Below are 21,940 nucleotides of genomic sequence, written 5' to 3'. Positions count from 1 at the left end.
GTTCTTTCCAGCTTCTGGCTATTATAAATAAGGCTGCTATGAACATAGTGGAGCATGTGTCTCTCTTACCAGTGGGAACATCTTCTGGATATATGCCCAGGAGAGGTATTGCAGGATCTTCCGGTAGTACTATGTCCAATTTTCTGAGGAACCACCAGACTGATTTCCAGAGTCGTTGTACAAGCTTGCAATCTCACCAACAATGGAGGAGTGTTCCTCTTTCTCCACATCCTCGCCAGCATCTGCTGTCACCTGAATTTTTGATCTCAGCCATTCTGACTGGTTTGAGATGGAATCTCAGGAATGTTTTGATTTGCATTACCCTGATGATTAAGGATGCTGAACATTTTTTCAGGTGCTTCTCTGCCATTCGGTATTCCTCAGATGAGAATTCTTTGTTTAACTCTGAGCCCCATTTTTTAATGGGGTTATTTGATTTTCTGGAGTCTACCTTCTTGAGTTCTTTATATATATTGGATATTAATCCCCTATCTGATTTAGGATAGGTAAAGATCCTTTCCCAATCTGTTGGTGGCCTTTTTGTCTTATTGACGGTGTCTTTTGCCTTGCAGAAGCTTTGCAGTTTCATGAGGTCCCATTCGTCAATTCTCGATCTTACAGCACAAGCCATTGCTGTTCTATTCAGGAATTTTTCCCCTGTGCCCATATCTTCGAGGCTTTTCCCCACTTTCTCCTCTATAAGTTTCAGTGTCTCTGGTTTTATGTGGAGTTCCTTGATCCACTCAGATTTGACCTTAGTACAAGGAGATAGGAATGGATCAATTTGCATTCTTCTACATGATAACCAACAGTTGTGCCAGCACCATTTGTTGAAAATGCTGTCTTTCTTCCACTGGATGGTTTTTGCTCCTTTGTCAAAGATCAAGTGACCATAGGTGTTTGGGTTCATTTCTGGGTCTTCAATTCTGTTCCATTGGTCTATTTGTCTGTCACTATACCAGTACCATGCAGTTTTTACCAAAATTGCTCTGTAGTACAGCTTTAGGTCAGGCATGGTGATTCCACCAGAGGTTCTTTTATCCTTGAGAAGAGTTTTTGCTTTCCTAGGTTTTTTGTTATTCCAGATGAATTTGCAGATTGCTCTTTCTAATTCGTTGAAGAATTGAGTTGGAATTTTGATGGGGATTGCATTGAATCTGTAGATTGCTTTTGGCAAGATAGCCATTTTTACAATGTTGATCCTGCCAGTCCATGAGCATGGGAGATCTTTCCATCTTCTTAGATATTTTTTTTAAACTTGCTTTTTTTAATTATTATTATTACTTTTTATTTTTAATATTTTTTATTACGTATTTTTCTCAATTACATTTCCAATGCTATTCCAAAAGTCCCCAATACCCTCCCCCCAACTTCCCTACCCACCCATTCCCATTTTTTTGGCTCTGGCGTTCCCCTGTACTGGGGCATATAAAGTTTGTGTGTCCAATGGGCCTCTCTTTCCAGTGATGGCCAACTAGGCCATCTTTTGATACATATGCAGCTAGAGTCAAGAGCTCCGGGGTACTGGTTAGTTCATAATGTTGTTCCACCTATAGGGTTGCAGATCCCTTTAGCTCCTTCTGTAATTTCTCTAACACCCCCATTGGGAGCCCTGTGATCCATCCACTAGCTGACTGTGAGCATCCACTTCTGTGTTTGCTAGGCCCCGGCATAGTCTCACAAGAGACACCTATATCTGGGTCCTTTCAGCAAAATCTTGCTAGTGTATGCAATGGTGTCAGGGCTTGGAAGCTGATTATGGGGTGGATCCCTGAATATGGCAGTCTCTAGATGGTCCATCCTGTCATTACAGCTTCAAACTTTTTCTCTGTAACTCCTTCCATGGGTGTTTTGTTCCCAATTCTAAGGAGGGGTACAGTGTCCATACTTTGGTCTTCATTCTTCTTGAGTTTCATGTGTTTAGCAAATTGTATCTTATATCTTGGGTATCCTAAGTTTTGGGCTAATATCCACTTATCAGTGAGTACGTAATGTGTGAGTTCCTTTGTGATTGTGTTACCTCACTCAGGATGATGCCCTCCAGGTCCAACCATTTCCTAGTAATTTCATAAATTCATTCCTTTTAATAGCTGAGTAGTACTGCATTGTGTAAATGTACCACATTTTTGTATCCATTCCTTGGTTGAGGGGCATCTGGGTTCTTTCCAGCTTCTGGCTATTATAAGTAAGGCTGCTATGAACATAGTGGAGCATGTGTCTTTCTTACCGGTTGGGACATCTTCTGGATATATGTCCAGGATAGGTATTGCAGGATCCTCCGGTAGTAATATGTCCAATTTTCTGAGGAACCGCCAGACTGATTTCCAGAGTGGTTGTATAAGCCTGAAATTCCACCAAGAATGGAGGAGTGTTCCTCTATCTCCACATCCTCGACAGCATCTGCTGTCACCTGAATTTTTGATCTTAGCCATTCTGACTGGTGTGAGATGGAATCTCAGGGTTCTTTTGATTTGCATTTCTCTGATGATTAAGGATGCTGAACATTTTTTCAGGTGCTTCTCCCCTATTCGGTATTCCTCAGGTGAGAACTCTTTGTTTAGCTCTGAGCCCCATTTTTTAATGGGGTTATTTGATTTTCTGGAGTCTACCTTCTTGAGTTCTTTATATATATTGGATATTAATCCCCTATCTGATTTAGGATAGGTAAAGATCCTTTCCCAAACGGTTGGTGGCCTTTTTGTCTTATTGATGGTGTCTTTTGCCTTGCAGAAGCTTTGCAGTTTTATGAGGTCCCACTTGTCAATTCTCGATCTTACAGCACAAGCCATTGCTGTTCTATTCAGGAATTTTCCCCCTGTGCCCATATCTTCAAGGCTTTTCTCCACTTTCTCCTCTATAAGTTTCAGTGTTTCTGTTTTTATGTGGAGTTTCTTGATCCACTCAGATTTGACCTTAGTACAAGGAGATAGGAATGGATTGATTCACATTCTTCTATATGATAACCACCAGTTGTGCCAGCACCATTTGTTGAAAATGCTGTCTTTCTTCCACTGGATGGTTTTAGGTCCCCTGTCGAAGATCAAGTGACCATAGGTGTGTGGGTTCTTTTCTGGGTCTTCAATTCTATTCCATTGGTCTACTTGTCTGTCACTATACCAGTACCATGCAGTTTTTATCACAATTGCTCTGTAGTAAAGCTTTAGATCAGGCATAGTGATTCCCCAGAGGTTCTTTTATCCTTGAGAAGAGTTTTTGCTATCCTAGGTTTTTTGTTATTCTAGATGAATTTGCATATTGCCCTTTCTCATTCGTTGAAGAATTGAGTTGGAATTTTGATGGGGATTGCATTGAATCTGTAGATTGCTTTTGGCAAGATAGCCATTTTTAGAATGTTGATCCTGCCAGTCCATGAGCAGGGGAGATCTTTCCATCTTTTGAGATCTTCTTTAATTTCTTTCTTCAGAGACTTGTAGTTCTTATCATACAGATCTTTCACTTCCTTAGTTTGAGCCAAGCCAAGATATTTTATATTATTTGTGACTATTGAGAAGGGTGTTGTTTCCCTAATTTCTTTCTCAGCCTGTTTATTCTTTGTGTATAGAAAGGCCATTGACTTGTTTGAGTTAATTTTATATCCAGCTACTTCACCGAAGTTGTTTATCAGGTTTAGGGATTCTCTGGTGGAATTTTTAGGGTCACTTATATACACTATCATATCATCTGCAAAAAGTGATATTTTGACTTCATCATTTCCAATTTGTATCCCCTTGATCTCCTTTTGTTGTCAAATTGCTCTGGCTAGGACTTCAAGTACTATGTTGAAAAGGTAGGGATAAAGTGGGCAGCCTTGTCTAGTCCCTCATTTTAGTGGGATTGCTTCCGGCTTCTCACCATTTACTTTGATGTTGGCTACTGGTTTGCTGTAGATTTCTTTTATCATGTTTAGGTATGGGCCTTGAATTCCTGATCTTTCTAAGACTTTTATCATGAATGGGTGTTAGATTTTGTCAAATGCTTTCTCTGCGTCTAAGGAGATGATCATGTGTTTTTTGTCTTTGAGTTTGTTTATATAATGGAATACATTGATGGATTTCCGTATATTAAACCATCCGTGCATACCTGGAATAAAACCTACTTGGTCAGGATGGATGATTGCTTTAATGTGTTCTTGGATTCGGTTAGCGAGAATTTTATTGAGTATTTTTGCATCGATATTCATAAGGGAAATTGGTCTGAATTTCTCTATGTTTGTTGGATCTTTCTGTGCTTTAGGTATCAGAGTAATTGTGGCTCATAGAATGAGTTCGGTAGAGTACCTTCTACTTCTATTTTGTGGAATAGTTTGGAAATAGATCTTCTTTGAAGGTCTGATAGAACTCTGCACTAAGGCCATCTGGTCCTGGGCTTTTTTTGGTTGGGAGACTATTAATGACTGCTTCTATTTCTTTAGGGGATATGGGACTCTTTAGATCATTAACCTGATCCTGATTTAACTTTGGTACCTGGTATCTGTCTAGAAATTTGTCCATTTTTTCCAGGTTTTCCAGTTTTGTTGAGTATAGACTTTTGTAGAAGGATCTGATGGTGTTTTGGATTTCTTCAGGATCTGTTGTTATGTCTCCCTTTTCATTTCTGATTTTATTAATTAGGTTGCTGTCCCTGTGCCCTCTAGTGAGTTTGGCTAAGGGTTTATCTATCTTGTTGATTTTCTCAAAGAACCAGCTCCTCGTTTGGTCGATTCTTTGAATAGTACTTCTTGTTTCCACTTGGTTGATTTCGCCCCTGGGATTGATTATTTCCTGCAGTCTACTCCTCTTGGGTGAATTTGTTTCCTATTTTTCTAGAGGTTTAGGTGTGTTGTCCAGCTGCTAATGTGTGCTCTCTCTAGTTTCTTTTTGGAGGCAGTCAGACCTATGAGTTTTCCTCTTAGAAATGCTTTCATTGTGTCCCATAAGTTTGGGTATGTTATGTCTTCATTTTCATTAAACTCCAAAAAGTCCTTAATTTCTTTCTTTATCCCTTCCTTGACCAAGGTACCATTAAGAAGAGTGTTGTTCATTTTCCACGTGAATGTTGACTTTCCATTATTTATGTTGTTTTCGAAGATCAGCCTTAGTCTGATAGGATGCATGGGACAATTTCAATATTTTTGTATCTGTTGAGGCCTGTTTTGTGACCAATTATATGGTCAATTTTGGAGAAGTACCATGAGGTGCTGAGAAGACGATATATCCTTTTGTTTTAGGATAAAATGTTCTGTAGATATCTGATATGTCCATTTGTTTCACAACTTCTGTTAGTTTCACTGTGTCCCTGTTTAGTTTCTGTTTCCATGATCTGTCCATTGATGAAAGTGGTGTGTTGAAGTCTCCCACTATTATTGTGTGAGGTGCAATGTGTGCTTTGAGCTTTACTGAAGTTTCTTTAATGAATGTGGCTGCCCTTGCATTTGGAGCATAGATATTCAGAATTGAGAGTTCCTCTTTGAGGATTTTACCTTTGATGAGTATGAAGTGTCCCTCCTTGTCTTTTTTGATAACTTTGGGTTGGAAGTCGATTTTATTCGATATTAGAATGGCTACTCCAGCTTGTTCCTTCAGACCATTTGCTTGGAAAATTGTTTACCAGCCTTTCACTCTGAGGTAGTGTCTGTCTTTTTCCCTGAGATGGGTTTCCTGTAAGCAGCAGAATGTTGGGTCCTGTTTGTGTAGCCAGTCTGTTAGTCTATGTCTTTATTGGGGAATTGAGTCCATTGATATTAAGAGATATAAAGGAAAAGTAATTGTTGCTTCCTATTATTTTTGTTGTTAGAGTTGGCATTCTGTTCTTGTGGCTGTCTTCTTTTTGGTTTGTTGAAGGATTACTTTCTTGCTTTTTCTAGGGTGTGGTTTCCGTCCTTGTATTTTTTTTTTTTTTTAATCCTTTGAAGGGCTGGATTCGTGGAATTTGGAATGTGTGAATTTGGTTTTGTCCTGGAATACTTTGGTTTCTTCATCTATGTTAATTGAGAGTTTGACTGGGTATAGTAGCCTGGGCTGGCATTTGTTTTCTCTTAGTGTCTGTATAACATCTGTCCAGAATCTTCTGGCTTTCATAGTCTCTGGTGAAAAGTCTGGTGTATCCAAGGTTTTTTGTTATTCCAGATGAATTTGCAGATTGCACTTTCTAATTCATTGAAGAATTGAGTTGGAATTTTGATGGGGATTGCATTGAATCTGTAGATTGCTTTTGGCAAGATAGCCATTTTTACAATATTGATCCTGCCAATCCATGAGCATGTGAGATCTTTCCATCTTCTGAGAACTTCTATAATTTCTTTCTTCAGAGACTTGAAGTTTTTATTATACAGATCTTTCACTTCCTTAGTTAGAGTCACGCCAAGATATTTTATATTATTTGTGACTATTGAGAAAGGTGTTGTTTCCCTAATTTCTTTCTCAGCCTGTTTATTCTTTATGTAGAGAAAGGCCATTGATTTGTTTGAGTTAATTTTATATCCAGCTACTTCACCGAAGCTGTTTATCAGGTTTAGGAGTTCTCTGGTGGAATTTTTAGGGTCACTTATATATACTATCATATCATCTGCAAAAAGTGATATTTTGACTTCATCTTTTCCAACTCTTCTCAAGGATAAAAGAACCTCTGGTGGAATCACCATGCTGGACCTAAAGCTTTACTACAGAGCAATTGTGATAAAAACTGCATGGTACTAGTATAGTGACAGACAAATAGACCAATGGAATAGAATTGAAGACCCAGAAATGAACCCACACACCTACGGTCACTTGATCTTCGACAAGGGAGCTAAAAACATCCAGTGGAAGAAAGACAGCATTTTTAACAAATGGTGCTGGCACAACTGGTTGTTAACATGTAGAAGAATGCGAATCGATCCATTCCTATCTCCTTGTACTAAGGTCAAGTCTAAGTGGATCAAGGAACTTCACATAAAACTAGAGACACTGAAACTTATAGAGGAGAAAGTGGGGAAAAGCCTTGAAGATATGGGCACAGGGGAAAAATTCCTGAATAGAACAGCAATGGCTTGTGCTGTAAGATCAAGAATTGACAAGTGGGACCTCATGAAACTGCAAAGCTTCTGCAAGGCAAAAGACACCGTCAATAAGACAAAAAGGCCACCAACCGTTTGGGAAAGGATCTTTACCTATCCTAAATCAGATAGGGGATTAATATCCAATATATATAAAGAACTCAAGAAGGTAGACTCCAGAAAATCAAATAACCCCATTAAAAAATGGGGCTCAGAGCTAAACAAAGAGTTCTCACCTGAGGAATACCGAATAGGGGAGAAGCACCTGAAAAAATGTTCAGCATCCTTAATCATGAGAGAAATGCAAATCAAAAGAACCCTGAGATTCCATCTCACACCAGTCAGAATGGCTAAGATGAAAAATTCAGGTGACAGCAGATGCTGGCGAGGATGTGGAGAAAGAGGAACACTCCTCCATTGTTGGTGGGATTGCAAGCTTGTACAACCACTCTGGAAATCAGTCTGGCGGTTCCTCAGAAAATTGGACATAGTACTACCGGAGGATCCAGCAATACCTCTCCTGGGCATATATCCAGAAGATGTCCCAACCGGTAAGAAGGATACATGCTCCACTATGTTCATATCAGCCTTATTTATAATATCCAGAAGCTGGAAAGAACCCAGATGTCCCTCAACAGAGGAATGGATACAGAAAATGTGGTACATTTACACAATTGAGTACTTCTCAGCTATTAAAAAGAATGAATTTATGAAATTCCTAGGCAAATGGATGGACCTGGAGGGCATCATCCTGAGTGAGGTAACCCAATCACAAAAGAACTCACACAATATGTATTCACTGATAAGTGGATATTAGCCCAAAACTTAGGATACCCAAGATATAAGATACAATTTGCTAAACGCATGAAACTCAAGAAGAATGAAGACCAAAGTGTGGACACTGTGCCCCTTCTTAGAATTGGAAACAAAACACCCAGGGAAGGAGTTACAGAGACAAAGTTCATAGCTGTGATGAAAGGATGGACCATTTAGAGACTGCTGTATCCAGGGATCCATCCCATAATCAGCTTCTAAACGCTGACACCATTGCATACACTAGCAAGATCTTGCTGAAAGGACCCAAATATAGCTGTCTCTTGTGACACGATGCCGGGGCCTAGCAAACACAGGAGTGGATGCTCATAGTCAGCTATTGGATGTATCACAGGGCTCCCAATGGAGAAGCTAGAGAAAGTACCCAAGGAGCTAAAGGGATCTGCAACCCTATTGTTGGAACAACATGATGTACTAACCAGAACCCTGGAGCTCTTGTCTCTAGTTGCATATGTATCGTAAGATGACCTAGTCGGCCATCACTGGAAAGAGAGGCCCATTGGACTTGAAAACTTTATATGCCCCAATATAGGGGAATGCCAGGGCCAAAAGAATGGGAATGGGTGGGTAGGGAAGTGGGGGGCGCTATGGGGGACTTTTGGGATAGCATTGGAAATGTAATTGAGGAAAATATGTAATAAAAATATTAAAAATTAACAAAAGAAAAGAAAAGAAAAGAAAAGTCTGGTGTAATTCTGATAGGTCTGCCTTTATATGTTACTTGACCTTTTTCCCTTACTGCTTTTAATATTCTCTCTTTATTTAGTGCATTTGTTGTTCTGATTATTATGTGTCAGGAGGAATTTCTTTTCTGGTCCAGTCTATTTGGAGTTCTGTAGGCTTCTTTTATGTTCATGGGCATCTCTTTCTTTAGGTTTGGGAAGTTTTCTTATATAATTTTGTTGAAGATATTTGCTGGCCCTTTGAGTTGAAAATCTTCATTCTCATCTACTCCTATTATCTGTACGTTTGGTCTTCTCATTGTGTCCTGGATTCCTGGATGTTTTGAGTTAGGATCTTTTTGCATTTTGTATTTTCTTTGATTGTTGTGCCAATCTTCTCTATGGAATCTTCTGCACCTGAGATTCTCTCTTCCATCTCTTGTATTCTGTTGCTGATGCTTGCATCTATGGTTCCAGATTTCTTTCCTAGGGTTTCTATCTCCAGCGTTGCCTCACTTTGGGTTTTCTTTATTGTGTCTTCTTCCCTTTTTAGGTCTTGGATGGTTTTATTCAATTCCATCACCTGTTTGGTTGTGTTTTCCTGTAATTCTTTAAGGGATTTTTGTGATTCCTCTTTAAGGTTTTCTACCTGTTTAGCAGTGTTCTCCTGTAATTCTTTAAGTGAGTTATTAATGTCCTTCTTGATGTCCTCTACCATCATCATCAGATATGCTTTTTAATGTGGTACTATCATTTTGGGTGTGTTGGGGTGCCCAGGACTGGGTGGAGTGGGAGTGCTGCCTTCTGATGACGGTGAGTGGTCTTGGTTTCTGTTAGTAAGATTTTTACATTTGCCTTTCGCCATCTGGTAATCTCTGCAATTAGTTATAGTTGTCTCTGGTTAGAGCTTGTTCCTCGGGTGATTATGTTAGCCTCTATCAGCAGACCTGTGAGACTAGCTCTCTCCTGAGTTTCAGTGGTCAGAGTACTCTCTGCAGTCAAGCTCTCCTCTTGCAGGGAAGGTGCCCAGATATCTGGTGTTCGAACCTGCCTCCTGACAGAAGTTGTGATCCACTCACCAGAGGTCCTAAGATTCCGTGGAGGGTCCTGTGGGGACCTTGGGGGTTTCCACAGGCTCTGCGCCCAAGGTGCCCCGGTGCTGGCGCGGACCGGAAGGGACTTGTCTGTCATGGTATTTCTTCACAGTAATCAAACCCAAACTAAGATGGTGGTACTGGAGGAGCCACAGTGAAAGGCATCAAACCTTGCCGTTTGGAGGGGGCAAGAGCAGCCATGGCCGTGCCTTTCTAGAAGAAACAGAAAACACCAAGTAGGAACTTCTTTAGTGCCAGAGAATGGGTGCCCAAGACTTCTGGGGACTGGAACAATGGAAACAAGATCAATCCTCAGATGGTACTACAGGCTGTCTAATGCTGGTCCCTGCATACCCTTCAATAACTCAGGCTGGGCTAGGTGGAAGCTTCTTCTGATCCAGGATTCTTTAATGTATTCTGCCAGGTCTCTTTGTGATTCTGAAGCTTCTACCTACAGATCTTTATCATAGGCTCTGAGATCCTAGCTAGTCCCAGACACTGGAACCATAATGTCCCCTATTAAACTTGTTGAGTAGGTAAAGGAACTTAATCTCTGTAAGAGCTAGCCATGAGAGTAAGGCAGGAGGGAGATGGACAGGGGGATAAGTCACGTTCTTCAGAGGAGCCATGTTCGCAGTGCCTTTCAATGAAACAGCTATGTTTTTACAGGGAGGTGGATGTAGACGTAAAATCATGACTGTAATGGATGGGGAACCTAAATGTAGACTCAGGAAACTCTAAGTCCTAATAGCAGGTTTTCAGGGTGCAGGGCATGCTCATTTTATCCATGTCACGGTTTTCAGAGCTGCATCATATTCTCCTCCTGAGATATCCTCTGCATACATCTACTTAGAGGAGACTGCCGATATTTCTAGTTTTGGCTTTCCGCAGCCTCCTGCCCACACTGACACTTGCTCTGGGCTCATTACTGAAAGGACTGTGAACACAGTGACTCTGGGTTTGAAGAGAGGATTGCTGGTACCCTAGAAGGACCGTGGGAGTCCTGTTGTGCCTTCTATGGGTGCTAAAGTTGAAACACGAATGGTGGAGGTGCCTTGGCCCTATCTGTTCCCTTCTAGCTCTTGCAACCTCTGCCTAGAGAGTTCAAGTTCTATGACTTTGCCCCGTCTCAGCAAACTGCCCATCTACTCCACATTGGATTAAAATTCCTGGCTGAGAAAGATCCCAATGTTGTTTCCTGTCAATAACACAGGACTTGGGTCTACAGGTCCATGATACCACTGGACTAACTTCATCCTAACTGGTTAAATGCTGTAGCCTATGGGCTCCTGCTTCTCCCTCTCCTCAAGCATGGGACGACTCTTAAGGGGGACATAGGGAACCTTAGTTAAAAGTGGTAAGTTCTGTTTACTCAGAGGCTGGGACTACAGAGAGGGAGTAGCTCACAGGGATGTCAGAAGAGCTTGTTAGAAGTGTGTGTCTCCAAATTCCCTCACCAGGGCCTGTGAAAAGACTTGGCAAGTAAGGGTGCCTACCTCCAAACTGGTGGCCAGAGTTCAACCCCAAGAACCCACACTAGAAAAAGATAACTGACTCCAAATGCCCCAGCCAAAGGGCACAGGTCAAAGTACACAACCAAAGACACAGAGTAGCCATCTATCTACCAAGCAAAAGATACCAGAGGAGGTCACCCAGACTGAGCCAGCCCAGAGTGAGGGGATCTGAGTTATGCTGGACCTGCAAGTCAGAGGATAGAGGAGCAGGTGGATCTTTCCCCTTAGTGCTTTTGTAGCTGTAGCTGCTACTGGACTTTTGGATAATAATAATATAATATATTCATGGTGCCAAGTATCTCTGAGTGTGCCAAGCCCTAGGATAGAACAGACTGGCATCCTTCAACAGGGCACTGTACAGAGTTATTGTGGTATACAGAAGTTCTTGGTGTACCCACCATGCCTCAGTTGACCTTAGCAGTCTCTGGGTTCACTTCACTCTGCACATAACCTGGGAAAGGGCAGGTTGGATTTCAGTGCAAATGGCATGTGTGTTCTGAGTCAGAATGGCATTATGCCCAGATTGTGTGTGCTGCAACTGAAGGTCCCTGCCCACACCTCCTCCCAGACCTCTCCAAACCGATAGTATAAACTTTGTTGACCTCTTCCTAAGCCTCCCCAGTCTGATCCACTGAACTCATCTCACCTGTGACCCCCTGCTGTGGGCCACCAGGCTCTGAAAGGTCACCAGGGTTCTCCATGTAGCAAGATCTGCCCGACTCACTGGTGACCACTGTTTGGGACATTCTTCGTTTGGATTCCTGGGCTTAGAATTAGTGTCAACTGGAAGAAGGATGGAGTTGCATCTTATCCCCTCCCCCATCTCACCCCATTCTGCAACATACTTGGGAACATCAGATTGTCAGAGCCTTGTGGGGGGTGCCCAGGATTACTTAGGGCAGATGTATTAGGTAAATGCTTTGTAAACCCAGAACCCGAGAAGCTGAGGTAGCAGGCCAGTCTGGACTACAGATAATATCCTGTCTCCAGCACAGAGTAGCTGAAAATGAAGAAGAAACGTGTTCACCTAATTTGAGTTCCACCAATGGCTCTTGTTCTAGAGTATGGCCTTTTAGCTTACAGCCAGACGGGCATTTTGCCTGACCACACAGAATTTCATAGCTTTTTCTTAGAAGAGAAAGCTTTGTGGGCATAGCTGGGCTCTAAGCAGAAACATTTCAGTATTTATTGTCTGTTACAATAATGGTCAGGCATCAGTGACTGGTGCCATGTGTATGTGTGTCTGTGGCTATGGCTGTGTGTTTGTGTCTGTGTATATGTGTGGATCTGTGTATGTGTGTGTTTGGAGTGCTTGTGTCTATGTGTATCTCTCTGTCTATATGTCTCTCTCTCTCTCTCTCTCTCTCTCTCTGTGTGTGTGTGTGTGTGTGTGTGGCTCTGCTGAAGTTTCTTTCCAGCCCCCAGAACCTGGAAATACTGTGAGGTTAATGTTCATGTGCTCAGAACATCTGTGAATATGTTTGACTGTGAGGTGTGTATCCTATCCCTGTCTCCCTGAGTACCTACCCTTGCACAGACACTTATTTCTAACTTTTACAGGCCCTCTGAGATTCTTTGGTTGCTTGTGATACAATCACTCACCTTCAGATTCCATATTATTAATTTATTGATGTCCCTAAATATTCTCTGGGCCCTCTATTAAAAACATTATATACTTATGCCATCATACAATGGAAATGAATGTTGCTCTATCTGCCTCTGTGTCTCCTAAGCAGTTTCTCTCTGTCATTACGGGGTTCTATCTCTCCTCTAATCCCCATGTTCCAAGTCACCCTAAATATGACAAATCTGTGTCTTCCCAACGTGCTAGCTTTTGCAGGATTCATGCAGTAACTTGAAGGCCAATCCCAGGAAATTACTAAAATGATGATTCTTGTAATGTCAATCTTCCACAACAGGAAGTATCCTGACTGTGTACCTATTGACAGGAGCCCTGTGACTTCTCCTGTTGCAGCTTTCTGCTCCCTGACCTTCATACCAACACCTACATTGGGATGGTGAGGAAGAGAGTCAGGAATCATGATTCCATATTGGAGGTCAGGGATCCTGGCATTGCAGAAGGACTTCAGATGCCCTGCTGTGTCTGTCCAAGAGACCAGGGAAGGAAGAGAAACTGCAGAGGTGGCTTTGCCTGCTTGTTGGCTCTTGTCTCCCTGTGGCTTCTGCCTTATCAGTTTTTCTGCAATAAGAACTTTGCCCCATCCAATCAAATGTCCACACCTACACCCCTAAAAGTACAAATTCTTGCTTGGACCAGGCCAATCTGTTTTTGTTTCCTGCTGTAAGACTCATGTGCAGCAGCACAGGTTTAGGCCTGAGATTCAACCATGCCATTGGCTAGACTTCCTGGTTGGCTGTGTGTTGTAGCCAGTGGGCTCCTGCTTCTCCTCCAGCATGTGCATGGTAAGACTATCTAAATGAGCCCAGGGGACTTGGGTCAGAGCTGTCCCAGTTCTGCAAAGTCAGAGGCTGAGCTTGTGGGATGGAAGGCACCAGGAAGGGAAAAGGAGCTGGTGGAGAATGGCAGGTGACTATGTGGGGAATGTGTGCTTTCTAATGTCCCACCAGGGTACACGGTGGTGGTGATGGGGTCAGAGATGTCTGAGGTTAGCACATACTGAGGAGACAACAGGAACAGAACAACAAGCAGGACATGTCCCTCCTCTGCATGTGGTTGTGGCTAGAAATCCTACAACATCAATAATAATAATTCCTTCCTAATGCCAAGTGGCTCTGAGCCTGTCACTTTGTTGACTAGGGAAGAGTCCTGACAGATTGGAAGAGGGTCAGTGGACAAGGTGTCTGGCCCTAGGGAATCCAGAAGCTCTCATCTCCTCATCCTACTGCTGAACTGAGATGACCCAGGTTACCATGGTGTACCATGTACCATGGTGATGATGAGGTAGAAAGTCCCAAGTGTGGTGATAGCTGATGGCATCTCTCCACTTACAGGCCAGAACTCAGCCAGCCCCATCAGGAACACCCACATGGGCCAGGTGAGAGGCAGCTTTGTCTACGTGAAGGACACTAAATCTGGTGTCCTTGCCTTCCTGGGAATCCCCTTTGCCAAGCCTCCTGTAGGACCACTGCGCTTTGCACCTCCTGAGGACCCTGAGCCATGGAGTGGTGTGAGAGATGGGACCTCACAGCCGGCCATGTAAGTTCTGGACCCAGGGGACTTCAGGTCTGTACTCTGGGCCACACTGCAGTGCTTCCTCCACCTCAGCTCTATAGCAGTTTTCTGCCTATGATGAGGGGCATCTCCCATGCACGTTCCTGATGAATGTGCTAAGAATTAGAGTAGAACAGCTGTGCCAGGCTGCTGGGTCAGAGCTCATCACCTGTAGGGACTTAGTTGTAGGAACTGCAGTAAGGAACATAGACTGAGCCCATTCTTCACAGTTCCTGTGACCATTCACTGTCCTTGTGCCATTGATTAAGGAACAAGCACACATGCTTCTAACTGGAGACTATGTGGAACAAGGAGGTACCTTATTGGTACTTGAGAGTGAACTGAAGAATGTCTCACTACCCTAGGAAGTGGTATTGCCCACTAATTCCTATAGCTGCTATGTGAGCACAGTACCCCAATACCCAAGTATCTTAGTTCTCTTTCTATTGCTGTGATAAAGTATCCTTACATAAGCAACTTAGTGAAGAAAGATTTTATTATGGGTCACAATCCCAGCTTATAATCAATCATAGGTGGGAAACCACAGAGGCAGATGTTTAAGAGAGCTGATTGTATTACATCCATAATCAGGAACAGAGTTCAAAGGACACATGCATGCCTACTAATCTTCACTTACTCTCTCGATTCTTATACAATCCAGAAGCCCCTTCCTAGGGAATGGTGCCTCCTACCATGGGCAGGTATTCATATTGCAAAGAACATGATTGAGATAACTTGTTACTTGCATGCTGACCAGCCACCAGGATCTAGACAATCCCTCAGTAAGATTCTTTTCCCAGGTGATTATACAGTGTGCCAAGTCAACAGTCAAAACTAACCACCATATCAGGATTTTAATTTTACAAACAGGATTGAATGTGGGAACACAAATTATTTTCACTGAAGCTGTTGGAAGTCTCCATATACTAGAATATTACTATATATGGAGAGTCCTCCCTGAAAAAAATCTGACTCCATTTCCATATGGCTGGTGGCCTTTATTGTGGTAGGGACTTTAGAGAAGAATCATAATGTTAACAGGCCATCATGGAAAGCAGATGCTGTAGGTGACTGAAAGTTCATACTAAGACATAGATTTGACTACCTTGGATTTCCTGCCTTCTGTTTTCACTAGGTGTCTGCAGAGTGATCTAATGAATTTTGAGGGTGTGAAGGGAATAAATCTGACCATGGCTCCCATCCCTATGTCTGAGGACTGTCTGTATCTCAACATCTACACACCAGCCCATGCCCAGGAGGGCTCTAACCTGCCTGTGAGTGTCAGGCTAGCGCCATTGGGAACAGGTCATTTATTTCTCTGGAAGATGGAAAGGAACAAAAGAATTCTGAGCTCCACTGTAGTTTAGACCCTGATTAGTAGTTTTACCTTATTGAGTTCAAGAAGGTCATGTCAGCTGATGGTGAGCTGCCTAAACGTGTGTGTGTGTGTGTGTGTGTGTGTGATTAAACCAGGAATTCTTTTATCACTTGGAAGACCCACTAAGAATGGTGCACAAGGGCTGAGTATTGACATCACCCAAATTTCTAGGTGCAAGTTATGTGTTCTGCCAATGGGAACTGATGGCCATTTTGATTAGCAATCAGAAAAGCCCCGCAGGAGGACCTTCCTTCCTTCCTTCCTTCCTTCCTTCCTTCCTTCCTTCCTTCCTTCCTTCCTTCCTTCCTTCCTCCCTCCCTCCCTCCTCCTCCTTTTTTCTTTCTTTCTTTTTTCTTTCTTTCTTTCTTTCTTTCTTTCTTTCTTTCTTTCTTTCTTTCTTTCTTTCTTTCTTTCTTTCTTTCTTTCTTTCTTTCTTTCCTTCCTTCCTTCCTTCCTTCCTCCCTCCCTCCCTCCCTCCCTCTCTTCCTTCTTTCTTTCTTTCTTTCTTTCTTTCTTTCTTTCTTTCTTTCTTTCTTTCTTTCTTTCTTTCTTTCCTTCCTTCCTCCCTCCCTCCCCCTCCCTCTCTTCCTCCTTTCTTTCTTTCTTTCTTTCTTTCTTTCTTTCTTTCTTTCTTTCTTTCTTTCTTTCTTTCTTTCTTTCTTTCCTTCCTCCCTCCCTCCCTCCCTCCCTCCCTCCCTCTCTTCTTTCTTTCTTTCTTTCTTTCTTTCTTTCTTTCTTTCTTTCTTTCTTTCTTTCTTTCTTTCTTCTTCTTTTTTTGGTTTGTTTTACTTATATGGGTCTGAGAGTAATGATGACTTTAATTTAGACATAGACTCATTAATCCATGCTGAGATTTCCTTTGGGGCAAGTGGGGATGCAAATATGCTCCCAGGCCTAAAGCACCCCATCTGTGGCTCACTCCCTGAGATCCCGAGGAGATCTGCTTGTAGGTCAACCTGCACAGAGCAAAGCAGTTGATAACTGAGTGGGCAACTAGATGAGCTTGGGCTGTGTGTGGGCCTTCTGGCATTTGAGTTGCTGTCTCCAGGTGATGGTATGGATCCACGGTGGTGGACTGATTATAGGATCAGCTTCCATGAATGATGTATCTGAACTGGCAGCCACTGAGGAAATAGTAATTGTCGCAATCCAGTATCGTTTGGGGATCCTTGGCTTCTTCAGGTAAGCCTGGGACTGGGCTGGGTAAAAGGGACTTAGTAGAACATGGGCAGCCATGCATTCTTCTTTCTGCTGCTTCACAGCACTGGAGACCAGCATGCCAGAGGCAACTGGGGATACCTGGACCAAGTGGCTGCCCTACGCTGGGTGCAGAACAATATCGCTTACTTTGGAGGCAACCGTGACAGGGTCACTATATTTGGAGTTTCAGCAGGAGGCACAAGTGTGTCTTCCCATATTCTGTCCCCTATGTCCAAAGGACTCTTTCATGGAGCCATTATGCAGAGTGGAGTGGCCCTACTGCCTGGGCTCATCTCTGACACTTCTGAGGTGGTCTACAAGGTAAGTGCCCTCAAGAACAACAGCCCCTACTTTGCTACCTCAGTCTTTGACTCTGGGGCTCTGGTATTCAGTTAAGTGAATTTTATGTATACTGAGCATGTTCTATGACAGCAAACCTCTATCCAGTGGCTTCTGTCATTAGCAAAATCCCATGGTTTCCCAGTTGGTTTATTATTGTTGTGATAAAGATCATTGCCACAAGCTCCTTGGGAAGAAACAGGTTTGTTTCAGCTCACAGTTTATAATCTGTCTTGTTGGGAAGTATGCACTTAGGCATGTATCTGGAGGCCAGAACTGAATCAGAGACCAAGGAGCAGCATGCTTAATGGCCTATTGCCTATGGTTTCCTCAGTTCGATTTCTCCTACAACCCAGAACATTTGCCCACAAGTGACACTGCCCACAGTGAGGTGGGCTCTTCTCCATCAGTCATATCTCAGGAAAATGCCCAGACTTGCCTAAGGGCCAATCTGATAGAGTCAATATTCTCAGCTGAAGTTCCTCTTTCCAGATCATCCTGGCATGTGTTGAGCTGATGAAAAGGAAATCTATCAAGAACACATGATTGAGGAAAAAGTTCAGCTAGTAAAAATATCTGCTGTGTAAGCATGAGGTCCCAAGTTCAAATCCTCTGAACCCATACAAAGTTGGTGTGGCAATATGTATCAGAAAATGCAGTGTTCCTGCGGAAGTAAAGAAAACAAAGATAGAAGGCTCCCTGGAAGGTCATAGGCCAGCTAAGCTGTGTAGACAAATATGAACAAGGGATATCATGATAAATAACACCTGAGATTGTTCCCTGATGTTTATAGACAAAATGTGCTTTCATACCTATTGTCCCCTGTGAGTAGCACACACACACACACACACACACACACACACACACCCCAAAGCAAGAACAAAAGAATATACAGTTAGAAGGTCCTTTTCTAGCTGTTACCTCTGAGTGACAAAAAATATGAACAATTCTACTCACTCCTTTCATACACAACGAACACTAGGATGTGGTATTAAGTGGTAATGCCATCTACTAGAGTCAAGGAAACTGCTCCCTGCTGGGAGGGATGAGCTAACCATTGTCTGTTCCATTTACAGACAGTAGCCAACCTATCTGGTTGTGAAGCCACAGACTCAGAAGCCCTGATCCACTGCCTGAGAGCAAAGAGTAAACAAGAGATCCTGGCTATTAACCAGGTTGGGAGGATTGTGTGTCTTGGAGGACCTGATGAACGGGGTGTGGGATTTCCATCAATCACATACTACTCAAATGTGCTAAATAATCTCCACGGTTTGGTGTCCTTTCAGTACAGTGTGCAGAAATAACAAGACAAGCTAGTTGTGATTTCAAGTTTCTTCTAGAGTGTGCATAGACCCCTTGGATGAGATAGGATATAGGGAATTTCTTTGAATATTCATGGGCATTAGAATATTTATAGGATTGTTCTTCAGCACTGACTGTCAATGCTGTATAGGTCTTCAAGATGATCCCTGCTGTGGTGGATGGGGAGTTCCTACCCAAGCATCCTCAGGAGCTGCTGGCCTCTAAGGATTTTCACCCTGTCCCCAGCATCATTGGTGTCAACACAGATGAATGTGGCTGGGGAGTCCCCATGGTGAGACCTAGTTCTAAGCCCCTGAGAATGTAAACTCAAATGGTGGGTGGTGGGAACTCAGAGATACTTTGATGTAGTTCCAAACCATCCAAAATTTAAGACTTATCTTCTGCCTCCCAGTTCATGGGCCTTGACCATATCATAAAGAACATAACCAGAGAGACCCTGCCAGCTGTTCTGAAGAGCAGAGCAGCACGGATGGTGAGAGACACCTTGCCTCCTGTCCAGACAGAGAGGGTCCCCATATTTTTTTCCCAGATAACATGCCCAGAAATAAAGTGTGTGTGTGTGTGTGTGTGTGTGTGTGTGTGTGTGTGTGTGTTCCTGAATGGGATCACTGCAAAGCTTCTACCTTTCCCCTAGACCCTCTTTCATCCCTGGCCGCATTCCTTACTTAGAGGTTGTTTCCTGCCTCTCATCATTCTTCCTGATTCCTATTGGTGTAGATGTTGCCTCCAGAATGTAGTCACCTGCTAATGGAGGAGTATATGGGGGACACTGAGGACCCAGAGACCCTGCAAGCACAGTTCAGAGAGATGCTGGGGGACTTCATGTTTGTGATCCCTGTACTCCAAGTGGCACATTTCCAGCGTGAGTACATCTGCGATAAGAGCAAGGGCAGGGGGTGCTCAGAGCTGTGGGACCCAGGTGAGCTCTGGAGTGTCCAGGCCAGACCCATGTCTTAGTCAGGTCTCTGATAGCAGGCAGCTTTCCCTCATTAAATATTTATGTCTAATGTAAAGGCTGGCATTCTATCCAGGTCTAGAGGAGGAAACATGTGAGTTACACTCAGGGTCTTGTCAGCTCCTCAGCTGGGAATGCCAGGGTCTCTGTTTAACAAAGGTTTACCAGATCCAATTCCCCAGTCTGGAGCTCACCACTCAACTGTGATTCCAGATAACTTTAGGGCAAGGTTTCTTGTTAGGCAGACAATCTTCATATGAGAAATCACGATGTTAACCTGTGTCGTCACCCCCAGGTTCCCAGGCTCCTGTCTACTTCTATGAGTTCCAGCATCTGTCCAGCTTCGTCAAGCATGTCAGGCCATCACATGTGAAGGCAGACCATGGTGATGACGTTGCCTTTGTCTTTGGCTCCTATTTGTGGGACATGAATTGTAAGTCTTCCTTGTTTCCTTGAGCCGAATGGAACATCAGATGAGTTCCTGAGGGGTTATTGAGCTCTATTTTCAGTTTGGGAAACTGAGAGTCTGGGAGACGACTGGATAAAGTGTTCACCATAGCTGAGTTTAAAAAAACAAACAAACAAAAAACAAAACAAAACAAAAAAACAAAACCAAAGCTTTTTCCCCCAAATATACTAGGGTTAGAATATGAACCTTTCCTAGTCTAGCTTGTGCTAGAAGGAATGAGAGCTCGCTGGTGTAGAAATGAACCTGAGAAACTTCAAGTAGTGCTTTGGATGGATCCTGGATTCTGAATGTGGAAGAAAGACGGCATAAACCAGGCTTAGGGTTCGCCATCTGGCTGTGGTTTCTGTAGGAGAGTATGAGATGGCACCTGAATGAGGAGGCTAAGATTTGGACTCTTGTTATCCTTATGTCTGCAGTGGACTTCACTGAGGAGGAGGAGATGCTGAAGAGGATGATGATGAAGTACTGGGCCAATTTTGCAAGAAATGGGTGAGAATTCACCTCATTCTCAACATATTTATGGTCGGGTCTAAGGTGTTCCCCATTAGTATGCATGTGTCTTTAATTACATGACAGTCTTCAACCCAGGGCACATTCAGGAAGATGCCTTCTAGCTTTTACTTACAGTTCATCCCACGGAAACCGGGTGGGTGAGTCACATTATTGTGATACTGCTCTTTAGATTGTGCTTGTGAGAGAGAGGGACACAAAACCAGCCAGCTGCCCTTGCTTCACATGGAGTAGACACTGGTGGTGACACTTGTATTTATATCAGTACACCAGGCCATCTGTTCCCTCAGGCCCTTGGTCTGCACATCTACTGCCCTAACCAAATAAGGGGATCAAGCTTTGGGTCAGAGAGACCTTCACTCTTCCCTGCTGGCTGTCATATCCACAGGAACCCCAACAGCGAGGGTCTACCCTCCTGGCCTGTGATGGACCATGATGCGCAGTACCTGCAGCTGGACACCCAGCCTGCTGTGGGTCGAGCCCTGAAGGCCAGAAGGCTGCAGTTCTGGACCAAGACTCTGCCCCAGAAGATCCAGGAGCTCAAGGGTTCTCAGGACAAGCATGAAGAGCTGTAGTGTCCTGTGTCAGGAATGGTGTGTGAGATTAAAAGCAGATGGGGTAATTCTGAGGTTACAAAGTCCATTTATTTATTTTTATTTGTTCCAACACTTATGTAAGCATTTCTAATATCAGCATTTGCCCTTCCAGACATGTATGAAGAGCAGTCAGTGCTATTTCTTATCATTCTGGGCAAACATTCATTAGAATCAATAAAAGCTCTCATAACAGTGTGGATGTGTGAGCCCCAAAGTAACCCCCCATCTTCTTTAACCCTTCAGTGAGACTAGGCTCCCCTTTCCTTCCTTCCTTCCTTCCTTCCTTCCTTCCTTCCTTCCTTCCTTCCTTCCTTCCTTCCTTCCTTCCTCCCTCCCTCCCTCCCTCCCTCCCTTCCTTCCTTCGTTCCTTCTGTTCTTCCATTATCTTCTCCCCATCTTCACTCTTTTCTCAAGTCCCAGATCCTCTTCAAATGAAGTGGATGCTTCAGGTACTGTTGACTGTGGAGGACTGCCTGCATCAAATCCTGTCTCCTTTCTCAGCAAATTCATGTTTTCCCATATTTATGATTACCATTAGGAAATCTGCTTTCCCTAAGTCCTTTTGCCTTCAGAATTCTGTTTCTAAAAGACCTTTAACTACCAGTAGGACTCATAGTATCCGTGGCCTCAGATGTGTGTGGGCTGAGATAGGAGAACTACATAAATCCAAGGCAAGATAATAAAAACCATATCTCAGAAGCAAAACAAAAATTATAACCTCAGTAACTTACAACAGTAACAAGTGTACAGTCTTATAGATTGAGAAATCCAGGGTCAAGATGCCCACAGATTTGCTGTGTGGTGAGAAACAGTTCTCTTGGGAATCCAGTCTCAAGGATCACTGCGTGTGCCCTCTCCTGG

At 43.2% G+C, this 21,940-nt stretch overlaps 1 protein-coding gene across 1 annotated transcript; it reads left to right on the top strand.

Moving 5' to 3' along the window:
- The first annotated feature begins 13,395 nt into the window (after positions 1 to 13,395).
- On the top strand, positions 13,396 to 21,111 carry LOC110299649 (pyrethroid hydrolase Ces2a). The gene is made up of 12 exons (XM_021169387.2): positions 13,396 to 13,540; positions 14,090 to 14,294; positions 15,445 to 15,583; positions 16,736 to 16,869; positions 16,950 to 17,208; positions 18,303 to 18,401; positions 18,680 to 18,820; positions 18,941 to 19,021; positions 19,267 to 19,411; positions 19,800 to 19,937; positions 20,390 to 20,462; positions 20,872 to 21,111. The coding sequence occupies exons 1-12, from the start codon at positions 13,465 to 13,467 to the stop codon at positions 21,056 to 21,058; spliced, it is 1,677 nt and encodes a 558-aa protein (XP_021025046.1). The 5' UTR covers positions 13,396 to 13,464; the 3' UTR covers positions 21,059 to 21,111.
- Positions 21,112 to 21,940: the final 829 nt, after the last annotated feature.

This window comes from Mus caroli, unplaced genomic scaffold, assembly GCF_978045245.1.
Source record: "Mus caroli unplaced genomic scaffold, Mus_caroli_1 scaffold_10, whole genome shotgun sequence".
Lineage (NCBI taxonomy): Eukaryota > Metazoa > Chordata > Mammalia > Rodentia > Muridae > Mus > Mus caroli.
This window is presented reverse-complemented; position numbering and strand designations above follow the sequence as displayed.

What these genes read in the sequence shown, in the direction of transcription:
- LOC110299649 (XM_021169387.2), top strand. Translation starts at nt 13,465, where the DNA reads ATGCCATTGGCTAGACTTCCTGGTTGGCTGTGTGTTGTAGCCAGTGGG. An exon ending in TCTCCTCCAGCATGTGCATG is followed by an intron (nt 13,541 to 14,089) that starts GTAAGACTATCT and finishes CTCCACTTACAG; the next exon opens with GCCAGAACTCAGCCAGCCCC. An exon ending in GGGACCTCACAGCCGGCCAT is followed by an intron (nt 14,295 to 15,444) that starts GTAAGTTCTGGA and finishes TGTTTTCACTAG; the next exon opens with GTGTCTGCAGAGTGATCTAA.